Source organism: Salarias fasciatus, chromosome 16 (genome assembly GCF_902148845.1).
Source record: "Salarias fasciatus chromosome 16, fSalaFa1.1, whole genome shotgun sequence".
Lineage (NCBI taxonomy): Eukaryota > Metazoa > Chordata > Actinopteri > Blenniiformes > Blenniidae > Salarias > Salarias fasciatus.
In genome coordinates this window covers 6,524,642-6,539,940 of record NC_043760.1, presented here as the reverse complement: position 1 = coordinate 6,539,940, position 15,299 = coordinate 6,524,642, and the positions used below count along the sequence as shown (strand labels likewise).

General features: G+C 41.2%; 1 protein-coding gene across 1 annotated transcript; it reads right to left on the bottom strand.

Moving 5' to 3' along the window:
* Positions 1-7,551: 7,551 nt before the first annotated feature.
* Positions 7,552-10,141, bottom strand: LOC115403332 (sterile alpha motif domain-containing protein 9-like). The gene is given in 3 exon segments (XM_030112193.1): positions 7,552-7,756; positions 7,759-9,495; positions 9,497-10,141. Coding segments are annotated over 3 exon segments (2,439 nt in total). The 3' UTR covers positions 7,552-7,699.
* Positions 10,142-15,299: the final 5,158 nt, after the last annotated feature.

Here is a 15,299-nt window from a genome sequence, read left to right as displayed (position 1 = left end):
CTGACCAACCTGAGCCGCTGTGAGCCGTGTCTCCTCACTGTTCTCCTCACTCATAAACTGAGCTTGTTTCTCCATTTTCCCCATATTCATGGAAAACTCTGCTCGACTTTGCCTGCTTATGAGCAAATGTTACAGATGCTCTGTACGAGGGTGGATGGGGCCGTTCAGTAAGCTCACCGTTAAGGTAACTTTCCACAATGTGTCTTTTACAGACCTACAAAGTTAGTCTGTACAGACGTTTCCTTGTAGTGTTAAGCTGTTTCCCAATAGTTATGAGGGTATTCATGTTCTGCTTCGTTTGGGGAAGCAGAAGGGAGGGAGGGATTAATGCTATGTTTTCACTGTCTTTGTTTTTCTTTTCTTTTTTTTTTTCCTGCTCTTGTATCTTGTACTGGCGTCATTATTTCTGCTGGCATGTTGCAATACTTTGATTATGTTTTGTCATGGCTGCTAACTATTCACCTGTTTCGCCACAAGGTGGCAATCTAACCTTATTAAGCTGGAATGTCAGAGGTTTGAGGACCAATTTAAAGAGAGGCAAGGTGTTCTCCCATTTAAAGTCTTTACATGGGGATGTTATTTTTTTACAGGAAACTCATATAAAACACATGGAGCATTGGAGGCTAAAGTGCAATTGGATATCACAAATATATCAATCGACATTTTCTTCTAAAGCCAGAGGTGTGGCAATTTTATTTCGTCGGAATATCCCATTTGAACATAATTCAACCATCTCTGACCCAAACGGTCGCTATCTAATTATTACAGGCCATATTCTGTCACGTCATGTAACTTTTTTAAATATATATGCACCCAACTTTGATGATCCTGCTTTTTTCAGGAGAGTTTTCAACCTTATCCCAAATCTTTCCACTACTCACTTAATTGCCGGGGGAGATTTTAACGCTGTACTAGACTGTTTCACCGACAGGCTTTCCTCTCGTCCAACTGTTGCTTCTAATTCCACTAACACTCTAAATAATTTAATTGGTTCTATGAATCTTGTTGATATCTGGAGGCTACAACATCCAACCGATAGGGACTTCTCTTTTTTTTCTCATGTACACAAATCATACACAAGAATCGACTATTTTTTAACAGATGCTAAATTGACCCCTGACATAATCTCCTCCAAATACCACAATATTTTAATTTCTGATCACAGCCCTGTTGAACTAACTATAGACTTTGGCAGAACAAAACCCACATTTGACTGGCGCTTCAACCCATTATTACTCAATGACTTACACTTTCGGCAACAAGCATCTAACTGGATCACAGATTACCTATCCCTCAACAACACGCAAGATGTATCAGACTCCACTCTTTGGGAAGCTTTTAAAGCCGTACTGCGTGGGCATATTATAGCCTACGAGTCGAAGGTGAAAAAAGATAGACAGAAGGAAATGTCAAAAATTACAACACAGCTGTCAAAACTCGAAAAAGATTACAGAGCGTCTCTTTCACCCTCTATGCTGAATGATATAATGAAACTTAAATTCAAATATAACACTATTCTCTCCAACCAAGTGAGTACAATGCTATTAAAGGTCAAACAAAAACACTTCGAACTCGCTGACAAGCCAGACAAACTTCTCGCCCGTCAGCTCAGAAACATTCAGGCTAACAGAGCTATTCATAAGATTAGAACCAAATCGGGCACCATTTCTACCGATCTGAAAGAGATTAATGAATGTTTTCGCAAATTTTATGAGGACCTTTATACATCTAAAACTACAGCAGATTCATCACAAATCTTTGATTTCCTCGGCACTCTTCACCTCCCCAAACTGAATCCCCAAGCTCAATCGGAGTTGAATGCAAATATATCGCTAGAGGAAGTTGCGAGGGCAATTCGTTCCTTCCCGAACGGGAAAGCCGCTGGCCCAGACGGTTTTAACATCGAGTTTTACAAAGCGTATATAGACAAAGTCACTCCGATCATGCTAAGGATGTTCAACCACTCTATTGCTAACGGCCGACTCCCTGACTCTTTATATTTGGCCAACATCTCTCTGTTACTAAAAAAAGACAAAGACAAGATTGACCCAGCCTCATATCGTCCCATTGCTCTCCTTGGTTGTGACCTCAAGGTGTTCACTAAAATACTTGCCAGTAGACTTAATAAGTGCATTACCAGCATAATTCACCATGACCAAACTGGATTTATTCCAGGAAGATTCTCCTTCTTTAATGTCAGGAGGCTGATGAATATAATGTACTCCAGATACGATAAAGACTCTAAAATTTCCATTCTAGCCCTTGATGCGAGGAAAGCTTTCGACCAAGTCGAATGGAAGTACATCTTAGCAGTGATTAAGGAGTTTGGCTTGGGCAACAACTTCGCTTCCTGGGTTGAAATGTTATATTCTTGTCCGTCAGCTTCAGTTATCACCAATTATAACAAATCACCCACTTTTCCATTACATCGCTCCTGTCGTCAAGGTTGCCCACTGAGCCCGCTACTCTTTGCAATAGCAATTGAACCTCTAGCTATCAGTATAAGAAAACATCCCTCCATTGCTCCCTTGACTTTAGGTAAAGTTAACCATCGCATTTCGCTTTATGCAGATGACGTAGTATTGTTTTTCTCCCGCCCTGAAGAATCCTTGCCTCCCTTATTGGAACTTATAAATACATTTGGTGAACTATCTGGCTATACCATAAACTGGGACAAGAGCGAATTTATGCCTCTTCAAGGTGAACTGGATCCAAGCTTTATTAATAACTTGCCCTTCCATGTTGTTACAGACAATATTAAATATCTAGGCCTGGTTATCCCCAGAAACCCTAAGTTGATCTACGAATTGAATTTTTTGAATATGGTGGAAAAACTGAAATCCAATATTGAGAACTGGAGACTGTTACCTCTGTCTATGATAGGGCGGGTGAACGCAATTAAAATGATGGCACTCCCCAGGTTTCTTTACCTTTTCCAGAACTTACCTATATTCATACCCAAGTCATTCTTTAAATTATTGGATTCCATCATTCTTGCATTTGTGTGGGGCTTTAAAACACACCGAATTTCCAAAAAACATCTCACCAAGCCTAAGCCCTTAGGAGGCCTCAGTTTGCCTAATTTCCAACATTATTACTGGGCCGCAAATACTAGGGCACTGATGTACTGGCAAAATGCTTACCCGAACACAGTCACGGACTCTACCCCTGCTTGGCTCGCAATTGAGCAGGACCTACCCAAAACTTCTCTTCCCGCCCTCCTCTTCTCGCCAACCATTTCCCCTAAAATTATCACAGGTAACAGTTTCATGGTTTCCAGTTCTTTGAAAATTTGGCATCAAATAAGGAAAGCCTTTAATCTTCCTGACACCTCAGTTTACGCACCTGTTTGCTATAACCACAACTTCCCTCCTTCATTCACTGATAACACTTTTGTGCTCTGGAAATCTAAAGGCATCATCACTATAGCAGATCTTTATATTGACAAAACTTTTGCAAGCTTCACACAACTACAGGAAAAGTATACACTTCCACTTTCGCATCACTTCCGCTTCCTCCAGATTAGAAATTACATCCGTACTAACATCCCAAACTTTGACTCATTTCATACCCCTTCTGAACTGTACACTATTATGAGACGGGCCCCTGATTCGAGAAGACTGGTTTCTTGCTTGTTAATTTTTTTGCTGTACATGACTCTGTCTCCACGCAGCATCTTAAGGAAGCCTGGGAGGTAGATCTTGGTGTTACAATTAGTGATGAGAATTGGGATGCCTGCCTCACAGCCATTCATGGTTGCTCTATAAACTCCAGACACCAACTCATACAATTCAAAGTGACTCATAGATTACATTATTCCTGTACTAAACTGCACTCTTTTTATCCCTCCGTCTCTCCAATTTGCCCAAAGTGCAAGTCAGCAGAAGGCACTTTGGGGCATCTTTTCTGGTCTTGCCCCAAACTACAGATATTTTGGACAGATATCTTTAAGTGCCTTTCTAAAATACATAACTGCGACATCTCACCAGATCCATACACGGCCGTACTGGGCGGGCCTGAACACCTCTCAAATTTAACCCACCCCCAACAAAAGACAATACAATATTGCATGGTTATTGCAAAAAGGAACATTCTAACCCTTTGGAAAAATGAAGATGCACCTTCTTTTAAGACCTGGCTGGTGGAAGTGACCAGTTTATTGCATCTGGAGAGGATCCAACACAGTATCTCTTTAACCTCTGCTTCCTTTGACAAAATGTGGCAACCTTTCTTGTTATATCTATCAACTCTGACCTAGATAATTATACTCATAACTGTTGGAATGTATACCTGTGCACATATTGTATATGTATTGTACACATGCCATGTTCATCAGTAATGCTCAATAAGTAAGACAACGTCATAGTTGTCATAGTTGTCTAGAGCAGTTTTTTTTTTTTTTTTAATTTTTGGGTGGGGGGTTGGGTGTTATCTCTGTATCTTTGTACTTATGTTTGTATTTCTGTTGTATGTTATATGGAAAAATCACAAATAAAATAATGAAAAAAAAAAAAAGAGCAACTTTCTATGTTTCTGCTCCATTGGAAATAAAACATGATGCTATGAGGCTTCTTCTGCTTTTGTTGTGACCATTTTTTATTTCCTCGAGGTAAAGTGCCCTAGCTTTGGGGGATGTTGGGTAGTTTATAAACATGAACTTCCGGCAGCTAAACATGTACAAACAAACCATATTTTCCACAACAATGAACACAGATTTTGATTTAAAGGTAATATTTAGCTAATTCAATGGCAAATAATTCAAATGAATTGAACTATCTATGTCCTGCTGGAGTACAGAACAACTAGAAATATTGTGGAATCAAACCTATATTCACAATCAGACTGTGAGGTTCGTGGTGATTCCGGGGACTGTGGCTCCCTCCTGTGGATAATATTGCTTCAGATCAACAGATTTTCCATGTAATTGGATTTTCCTCACATTTACAGAGGATGATATAAAAGTACTTACCAGATGCAGTTTAAGATTGTACCTTCTCCAGTTTCCAGGCTGCCATCTGCTGCTAAATAATCATTTATTTGAAGTGGTTTTATTAAAAGGTAAAAAATGTGAAATAGTTTGATACTATTAGAGATGCCTTACTGAATTGATTTATCAAGTTCAATAGTGATATTGTAATAGAATTTATTTGAACAAATATAACTACCCCAATTGCAGCTTCGTCCACAAGCTGTGCATGAGTCTGGATTTTGTGAATGTCATGCTAATGCAAATGTGAAAATCACAGTTACAGTACTCACGTCCGAAATTATGAAGAATCCTAATCCCACTGATTGATTGAACCAGATAATATCCAGATTACTGAGCAATTTCCTTCTATTCAACAGCACAATATAATTTATGTGAATAAATTTTGAAGAAGTCTGAAAGCAATATCTGAGAGCGTCTTTATTAGGAGGTTTTGTGATTTAAAAAGTCAGTGTTCAATTTAAAATCCTTCTTTTAATAGCAAAGAAAATGATTACAGTCTCCTGGCTTAAACCTCAGCCCCCCCCCCCCCCCCCCCCCCCCCCCCCCCCCCACACACACACACACACACACACACACACACACACACACTATTTCCCAATGGAAGAGTAAATTAAAAGAGGTATATAATATGGAGCAAATCACAGCAAGACTTCAGATGAAAATGGACATATTCATGGATAGATGGTCTCGTATTCAAAGATACATTTCAAATTGACATTGTAATACTGTATTGTGGTTGATGTACCTATATTATACCTATATGCTTTTGACATTTATATTGGTTTTGATGTTGTATTTGACTTGCATTGAAGATTTAATAAAAAAACAAGTAAAGAAAAGTCAATGTTCACAGGATAAAATAGCAAAACACACAAGTATCATTCATAAACGTTGGTTTTGTAATTATCAAACATTATTTTTAAACTTTGCATTTCAAACTTTCAAAACATTTTAAAACACACTCAGTAAATAACAAAATCAACTTTTAGTTCTTTGAAAATTAATTTCTATACATTCAGAGAAAAAAAAGCATTGCATCAACAAATAAGTGATTTATATCAGGGAGCAAAGATCTGTGATTAAAGTACATGTTGCAAAGTCTTTCAAGTATATTTCTAATGCAATATATTGCCCCTCAATGAGCCATGTGACTGAATCACGATATTCAGTTAATTGTGACCATTATAAAAGATGACAGAATGCAAATTGTGAAAAAAAGAAATAAAAAGAAGTAAATGAACACATTAAAAAAAATCAACACATTTATCAAGCGCATTTTGTTTGCTTTTTTGTTTTTCTTATTCCCTGCATCCATCCCAAATGTGCTTCTAAAAAAGGCTGCAGATCGTCCATATAAAGTCTGAGAACCAAAATATGATGCTTAACCTTGGAGGAAGCGCAGACTCAAAAAAAAAAATGAACAGAAAAGAGGAGGAGCATTCAAGCTTGACTCCAGAAAATGCTTTCATTTGCATGTGGAAATCTAACTTTTATATCCTCAGAGCAGGCAATCCTGGGATCAAACGAAACAGATTACAATCTGAAGAATGCATGAGACGAATGGAGCCAGCTCATTTTAACATTTCAATGTCAAGAGCAATTGGGCCCTTCAATGAGAAACCAATAAAGAAAGACACCTTTAACCCTTCATGGCGCCCACTGATCTGACTTTGGAACATTGGAGAAACCTGAAGCTTCAGGTCAGAGATACAAGTGTCTGCCAGGATAAAGTCATCCCTCACCTCACCTGTGACCCTACAGAGGAGCTCTTCCACCTTTCTCTCTTTCCATATTCTGCCGTTTTCCCACATGCATTCAAACTGTTCCTGTCCATCCTTGATAGATCTCTTGATTTCCTTAATGTGGACCAATCGATCGTAGCCACTCTTCTTCCCCAACAGGAAATGGATCACAGGAGTCTTGCCACTGTACACTTCCTTCATCTCTGCGTGATAACACGTCTTCTACCGTGAGATCAGTGTTCCCAGGGCTTCATATTTTTGATTTTGTGGTGATGGCCACAGCAGTACAACTGCAATGAAGAGCAGTGACAGATTGTCATGTAACTGACGTTGCTGCTGCAGAATCTGAAGGAGGAGGTCTATTATCTGACGGTATGGCTGAAGTTGTTGTGATTGGAGTTTCAGACAACTCAGCACAACATTTGCATAGATGAAGTTGATCTTTTCCTTTGGAGTTGCACCTTGCTGATAAACAAAGGAATAACATCTGGTAATCTCCTCAATCATTTCATTTGAGATGTCTTGTCTGGAGAGGCAGTTCAGAATTCCATAATAGCTGTCAGCTTTTTCCCTCTCCAGGAACTGCCTGGTCAGATGTAGTCTCAGCATCATATTGATGCCACTGTGCTTCAGAAATGTTGGATCTGTTTCGCAGAAGAGCTTCATGTACTGCGTAAAACAATAGACAAGCTTTTTTTGGGATTCCTGCTCACGAGTGTCTCTAATTCCAGATCTGAAACCCAAATTCACATAGAAGTTGTCAAGAAGGTCGAAGTTCATTTTCATCCTGTGTTTGAGGCTGTAGAGTAGCTCCTCAAACCGTTGTAAAACATCATAGTAAGGTCCATTTTGGTGCTCCCATTGATCATCTCTCTTCACATCTTGAAGTGTCACATCTCCAGAGAGAACCTTGCTCATCTTGTCAAGGCGGCCATGAGAGGAAAATACAGGGATCTTTTCAAGCACGTCAATGATGAGTACTCCAACCTGAACTTCTCCCAAGCACCCTGACGTATTGAAAGTGTTGTTGTCTGTTTTGACACTTGATCTCTGAATCGACTCTTTCTTTGCAAGTCGTTGCGTCTCTTTAAACGCTTCTGTTGCTTCCTGGGCCATTTTAAGATACTCCTTCAGAGTATTGGGACTGATGGGCTCCTCCTTGTTTTTCTCGATGGCATTGTTCAGCTCATGCTTGATGACTTGAGCTGACGTGTCCGCAATGTAAGAGCTATCTTTGGAAAGATGTCTTGCTTGTTTTGCCCAGATTTTTGCTGAAGAGAAATCCCTCTTTTTAAGGTAGTAGTACCTGGCCAGTAACTGAGAAATGACAGCATCATTCTTGAATCTCCGTGCAGCATTTTCTAGCACTAACTCCTCCAGTCCAGGTGTTTCCCATGCAATGTCATGAATGAGTGGAGAAAAATTAGATTCATCGATGACTGCGAGTTGTCGCTTCACCAAAATGTAGTGAACATCTTGCAGGAGCTTATCCCTGCCCTGTGTGCTCTCGTAAAGCTTGTCTGTGTTCAACAGAAGATCAGTGATATCTGCTCTCTTTACACCGTGTGCTGTTGTTAACTCATGCAAACACTGCTTTGCAATACTTGAATGGATTATTTTCACACCTGTGAATACCACCTTACTCTCAACTGAGCATCTGCCAATGAGATTGGAAAATTTCCCAAATCCATCTTCCACTTTGTTGGTTCCATAAGCTGACTGAAGGCCAAGAAACTCCTCACACAGGGAGACAGAGAGAGCGCTGCCTTTGCAGTAAACATTCAACAGAACCAAAACAGCCAAGAGTTCAGAAGGATTTTGACTGATATTGAAGCTCTTCAGAGTGTTGTGGACGACACTCTCAATGTATTCTGACTTAAAGTTCTTCTTCATGATCATGAAACCGTAGAACGTTTCAGCATTCTTATGTGTTTTTTCGATTTCAATCAGCTTTTCCTCAAACAATTTCAGTTCTTTCTCAGAAAGACTATTTCCAATGAATACTGTGTCTGGAGTTGTTTCAGGGGGGTCAGAGGACTGCGATCGCATGCAGTTTAGGAGGAGGACTTGTGGAGACTTGGACTGAATGCCTTTCTTCACACATTCTGCTTTGATGAGCTGCTGCAAGTCGGACACTTTGTCCTCATCATCAAAGTCATCAATCATCAATAAAACAGGGACCATTGGTGACTTCTCTTCATGGTCTTCGTACATTAGAAGTTTCACCACTTGTTGTGATACTTCAGTTAGGTCAGCCTTGTTGTTTCTGAGCACAGCACAACGGAATGTCTCTCGGTGATCCCACAATAAATGCATGGCTGAGGTTGTCCCACCGCATCCTGTAACATGTTTCAGGTTGAGAAGGGCACAGGCTTTGTTCAAAGAGCACAGTTCTTTTATGACTGTGTTTTTCATGAAGTCAAACATGTCACGTTTGATGAATGGTGTGGATCCAGGCTGCTCCGAGAAGTAGAAGTTCCACCATGACACTTTTCCTCCCCTATAGAAGTTCTCCTCAATGGTGATTTTATCATCATTTCCTCCTTCACATTCATTCACACACAAGACCTCCAAGGTATCCAGGCTTCGCTGCACTTTCTTGTCAAGAACCACTCTGCCTCCCCCACCACAGGAGAGGAAACGGTTGGAAATTCGATTCTTGGACCAAAGACTGAGGATTGTACCATTGACTTCTGCAAAACTGAGCTCATAAATGCATCTATCAGAGATGTCAGCACAAAACTGAGCCTCAATCAGGTTGTAACATCCAGGATGTAAATCCTTGCTCGTTGTCACATATGCAAAGGATTTGTCCCATGCCTCCAAGCTCCTGCAAGAATGCACTAAAAGTTTCAATGAGGGGATCCATTCGGTCACTCACTTTAGACAAAAGTAAGAAAATGACCAGGAATCTCTTGTTTGGAAGCACATCTTTACGACATAAAAAAGAGATCACATCTCGAACTGAGGCACCCTTGTTAAACAACCACTTGTCAAAGGGACATGGCTGTTCATGATCACCATTTCCATTACAAAATATCCAGCTGGTACTTCGATTTAATTTCAGCTTCTCTGCAATGTCTTCAACTGCTTCTGTGATTTTATACTCAGCTGGTGAATGGACACTTACTGTGCTCAGCAGGTCCATGTAATTCAGCAGTCCATGTTTAGCTGATTCTGGATCAAAGTCTAAGACAGCTGTTGGGTTGAGCTCTACAAGAAATCCTAAAGATTCCAACTGCCTTGGATGCGATTTGTTTGTCACGACCACATAATGTTCATAGTAGGACTTATCCAAACGCAATGTGTTATCAGTGATCATTTGTGCTAATCTCGAGCCTTGAGTGCTGCTTTTTATGTCACTGAGATGATTCTCTTCCGCTTTCTTCCGGAGTTCTGAAAGTTTCATGACATTCTTTCATTTTGTCTTGTAGCATAACTATGTGCTCATAGTGTTTCCATAGATGAGCTTGGGGGTAGGATTAAATAAGTTTTCTTCCTCCTACTCCCTTTTTTCAGGCATTCTATGTTTATGTTATTATATTGGAATTTTTTTGTTTTGCAGTGTTAATTGCCTGAAATGAATGAATTTAAAAAAAAAAAAAAAAAACGTGGCTGATTCATGTTCTAGTACTGTTCTGAACTTAATCATAATACATGTGTCATCCAAAAAAAAAAAAAAAAAAGAAGAAATGGAGAGACGTCAGGCAGAAGAAGTTAGAAATTCAGTTAGAAATAAACTGCATTTCATATGTATTGTGTCAAGAGTTTCCAACTTTTCTGGGGTTTTTTTTGTAATTGCTCAGCGCGGTGGGGTTGCGGGTCACTTAAATTCACAATGGTTAAAATTTGGTGGCCTTGTAAACCAGCCCCGCCCACTTCTCATCCCTGTTTGGATTTTGTAGTTGGGATCAGTCTGGGTAGCAGCCCATGGAGGGGGATTTCACTCTGTCGTGAAACGGCCGAGCCAATCAACGTTAGATTAGATTAGATTAGATTAGATTAGATTAGATTAGATTAGTTTATTTGAGAGGGGACAGCGCAAACTCATAAAAGACATGATTATACAAGGTTAAAAAAGCCAGAATTAGCCAAAAGGCTATTTTTCATCAGTAGTCCCCTGGCCATGATGTAAAAAGGCATTTAAAAAACACTTACACGAAGACAAACAGTTAATAGAACAAATGACAAACACATAAAACACAACATACAAAGACAACCTGTTAAAAGGACAATTAAAAGCATGTTACAATAAAAGACATGTTTAAAACACACATGACAAGCATCTTTAGTGCTGACCGGTGTCAGTGTTGAGTAGCCACAGTTTTAAGTGTTTTGTAAAGGTCTGGTAAGTGTTTTGTTGTTTAACCTCCTCAGGTATTGAGTTCCACTCACTAGCGCCCCTCACAGACCAGGCTGACTGACCAAAAGCACTCTTACGGCCCGAACGCACTGGACGCTACCGCGCGCGGCGCTTCTGATCGCCTCCCATGTTAACCTATCTAACCGGCCGCATCGAACGTGCAGTGGAGCGCCGCTCGCGCTCTGCAGCGCGCCCGCTCCGCTTCGTTCTATTTTTCACGCTAGCCGCGAGCGCCGGGAGCGCCATATGTCAAGCTGGATCAAGCAGATCGGACCAGACAGGAAGTCGGAAACAGAAAAGGCAAGAGAATCCGGTCAATTTTCAAAATATAACAAATTAAATGACGATTAGTTACGGTGTTGCTCGTCCGTCTATAATTTGTCACTTGGGTCTAATCACAAGACAGATGGACACACAAACAGACATACGCATGTACGCACCCAAACGCACACACACACACACACACACACACACACACACACACACACACACACACACAGCGACAGACATTCACGTGATGCAGAAAAAAAGAGGACAGGAGGAGAAAATGTCTCTCCACAGGTCACCAAAACACACACATCCATACTGGCAGAGCGAGACAGAGGGAACAGGGAACAAACGTGAAAACCGAGAGCAGACGGAGCGAGCCGAGTGCAGCCGATGTGTGACCAGCGCGGAGAGCGCAGGCAGTAGATATGCCTCCAGTGCGAACAGCCAAGCGTCGGCGAGGAGACGCGCACGGCGCCTCCGCTACGCTTCCGCGTCCAGTGCGTTCCCGGCGTTTTATGCAGAGGGATGACACACTCTCCTCTGACACAGCCACGGGTGACACCAGGGCCAGCTCTAGGCATAGGCGAACTAGACGGCCGCCTAGGGCGCCACGTCCCGGGGGGGGGGGGGGGGCGCCACGGTCGTACAAGGGGCGTCACGACGCTCCGTGTCCCGTGTGCCCCGCTCTGCGCTGCCCCGCTCTGCAGCGGTCCGACGCACCGCGCTCCTCGGCGCTCCTCTGCAGTTATCGGTATCGTCCGTCGGCATCCCCCCCCCCACCCCCCGCTCAACAACTCTCGGGACGCTCCCAAGGGGCGCTGGTCTCAGGCTCGCCTAGGGCGCCTCCGAAGCCCGGGCCGGCCCTGGGTGACACGCACAGTTCTTTTTCTTTGACAGATGAACTCTGCCAAAGGGGCTGGAGCCAAACCATGCATTGTTTTGTAGATTAGACACAAAGCTGATAATTCTTGGAAACTGTCACAGTTTAAAAGGTTATACTTTTTTAGGATTGCACAATGATGATAATGTCTTGGTTTTTTGTCCAGAACTTTAATGACTTGTTTGTATAAAGTTTGCAATGGCCGTTTTGCACTTTGACTTGCCTGAGACCAACTTGTTAGGCAGTAGTTGAAATGACTGAAAATCATTGAATGTAAAAATAGAGCGTTGCCGCTTTATGTTTTCAAATTTTTTTGGCGAATTTCGGTGGCTAAACCGGAAGTGACACCATCACTGAGCGTAGCGGAGATTACAGACTTTAACTTTAACCATCGTATGAAAGCTGCAATAAGTAAAGTTACAGCCAAAATACCAAGTATTACAACAATAAAACAAGAGCAAGAGTCTGCGCTTGGTGAGTTTCTTTCAGGAAAAGACATTTTCGCGTGTCTTTGTGTGTAAGGAAGCGAGAGCTAATGAGCTAATGCATACCCTTAGAGAAGTGAACGCATTTTGATGACGTTTTATTTTGAAGCGCTGATTGGCTGAAATACGCTGTCAGTCAAAGGAGTAACCAACACCCTCTGCACGAAGTTTCTCTGGGCTCCTATCCAGCCTAGCCCAACTCCAAATCCAACTGTGGATGAGGAGTGGGTGGGTCTGGTTTACAGAGCTGCTGCGATAAGGCAGGCAAACCAGGCAATTTCCTAGGGCCCCCTGCTGGCCTGGGGCCCCAAGACAATGACTGTTGTGAATAAAATGCAACAACAAACCATGTGAGCGCCCCTTGGCAGCCAAAGTGCAATGACACTGTTATCAGGAGTCGGGATCCCCCCTCAAGGGGGCCCCTCTCAGTAGTAGCCAGCCGGTTTCATGAGCCCTGCAGCCGGCAAAATATAAAACAAATCCAAGGATGAAGCAAATTTATCCATCTGGCAGCCAGAAAAGAAAGAAGAGAAAAGAGGAGGAAGATTAAAAACAAAAAAAACAAGATAGTGGTAAGTGATAAATCACATTAGTAGGGGGGCTTGGTGTAATAAGTTGCTGCAGGTAACGTTGTCCAATGTTTATGTTAGCTACCTGTGTGATGGAATGCTAAATGAACTACAACAGTTTGTAGCATGTGCAACTTTTTTATCGAACGAGTTGAGTACAGTGTTGCCAACTCCCCAGTAGCAAAACTCGCTATTGGCTGTCCTAAAAGTCGCTAGATGACATCATCGCCTAATTTGCATAATTTGCAATTTGCATGTAATTGTAATGGACACTGTAGAAGAGAGGAATAACGTCGTGGGAGAAGCAAAAAGTGAGCTAAAAACACCCTAAATATGTTTAGAACTACAAATGAACTGACAAAAGTGTGACAGTGAAGAAATGTTTAACATGTCCATCCCGCTCTGTGACCCAAGACGGGAGCAGCGGCGGATTTGCGCACACTCGATTCATTTGAAGTGTGGAGGCGGTGTGTGATCAATAATATCTTTAGAGATTTCTATCAAGGATTATACCGATCACAAATAGACACAACAGTTGAGGAAATTAATACTTTTTTTAATGATATTAACCTTCCAAAATTGAAAGATGAAAATAGAATAGTGTTGGATTCTCCTCTTTCAGTGGATGAACTCCATAAATCTCTGCAGGATATGCCCAACAATAAAGCTCCAGGTCCAGATGGCTATCCAGCAGAATTCTATAAGGAATTCTGGACCATGTTGGCTCCCACTTTTCATAAAATGGTAATGGAAATAAAAAATAAACGAACAGTACCCTCAAATATGAACTTAGCCAAAATAACTTTAATACTTAAACCAGGGAAAGACCACACACTTCCGTCCAGTTATCGTCCTATTTCATTAATAAATGTAGATCTTAAAATAATCAGCAAAGCCCTATCCAGGAGAATAGAAATGATAACCCCGCTCATAATACATCCTGACCAAACAGGGTTCATTAAAGGTAGACATTCATCCACTAACATGTGCAGATTAATTAATATAATAGATTACTCTACAATACATAATCTAGAATCCATAATTATCTCTTTAGATGCTGAAAAAGCTTTTAATCGAGTAAACTGGAAATTTTTATTTGGAATATTAACCAAATTTGGGTTTGGAACGTCTTTCATAGACTGGATTAAAATCTTATATAACAACCCAGCTGCATGTGTGAAGACTAACGAGCAGACTTCTCCAAGCTTCTGTCTGCAGCGAGGAACCAGACAGGGCTGTCCACTCTCTCCCTCACTGTTTGCCATCTTTATCGAACCTCTGGCAGCTGCTATAAGACAAAATAAAGACATCAGAGGGATTCTGGCCAATAATAAGATAGAACACAAAATAAGTCTTTATGCAGATGATGTATTGCTTTTCCTGCAGAACTCTCCATTTTCAGTCTTCCAGACAATCACACTTATTGACAAATTTTCACTAATATCTGACTATTCTATCAACTGGTCTAAGACTACAGCCATGCCTATAAACTGTGATTTACAAAGTATACCCAATGCTACAATCCAGTCTGGAAACATTAGATATTTAGGCATAAACATTTCTCCAAAGATATCAGAACTTTCAAAACTAAATTATGTTCCGTCACTGAAGTCAATAGAGGATGACCTCTTACGGTGGAGACGCTTACCTATATCTCTTATGGGGAGGGTTGCCACCATTAAAATGATGACTTTACCTAAGGCTAACTACTTATTCTCAATGATACCAACCAAACCATCGTCTGGCTGGTTCAAATCACTGGACTCATACATATCTAAATTTCTCTGGAAAAATAAACCATCACGTATCAGTTTAAAGACGCTACAACAGACTAAAGACAGAGGTGGGCTAGACTTGCCTAACTTCAGTAATTACTTCATAGCCAGCAAGCTGCAATATATCTCCAAATGGCTTAAACCTAACAATTTAGATGAGCCATGGCTGGATGTAGAGCAAGCATTATGTGAGGATCTAGTCATCTCTGATTTACCATTCATCAG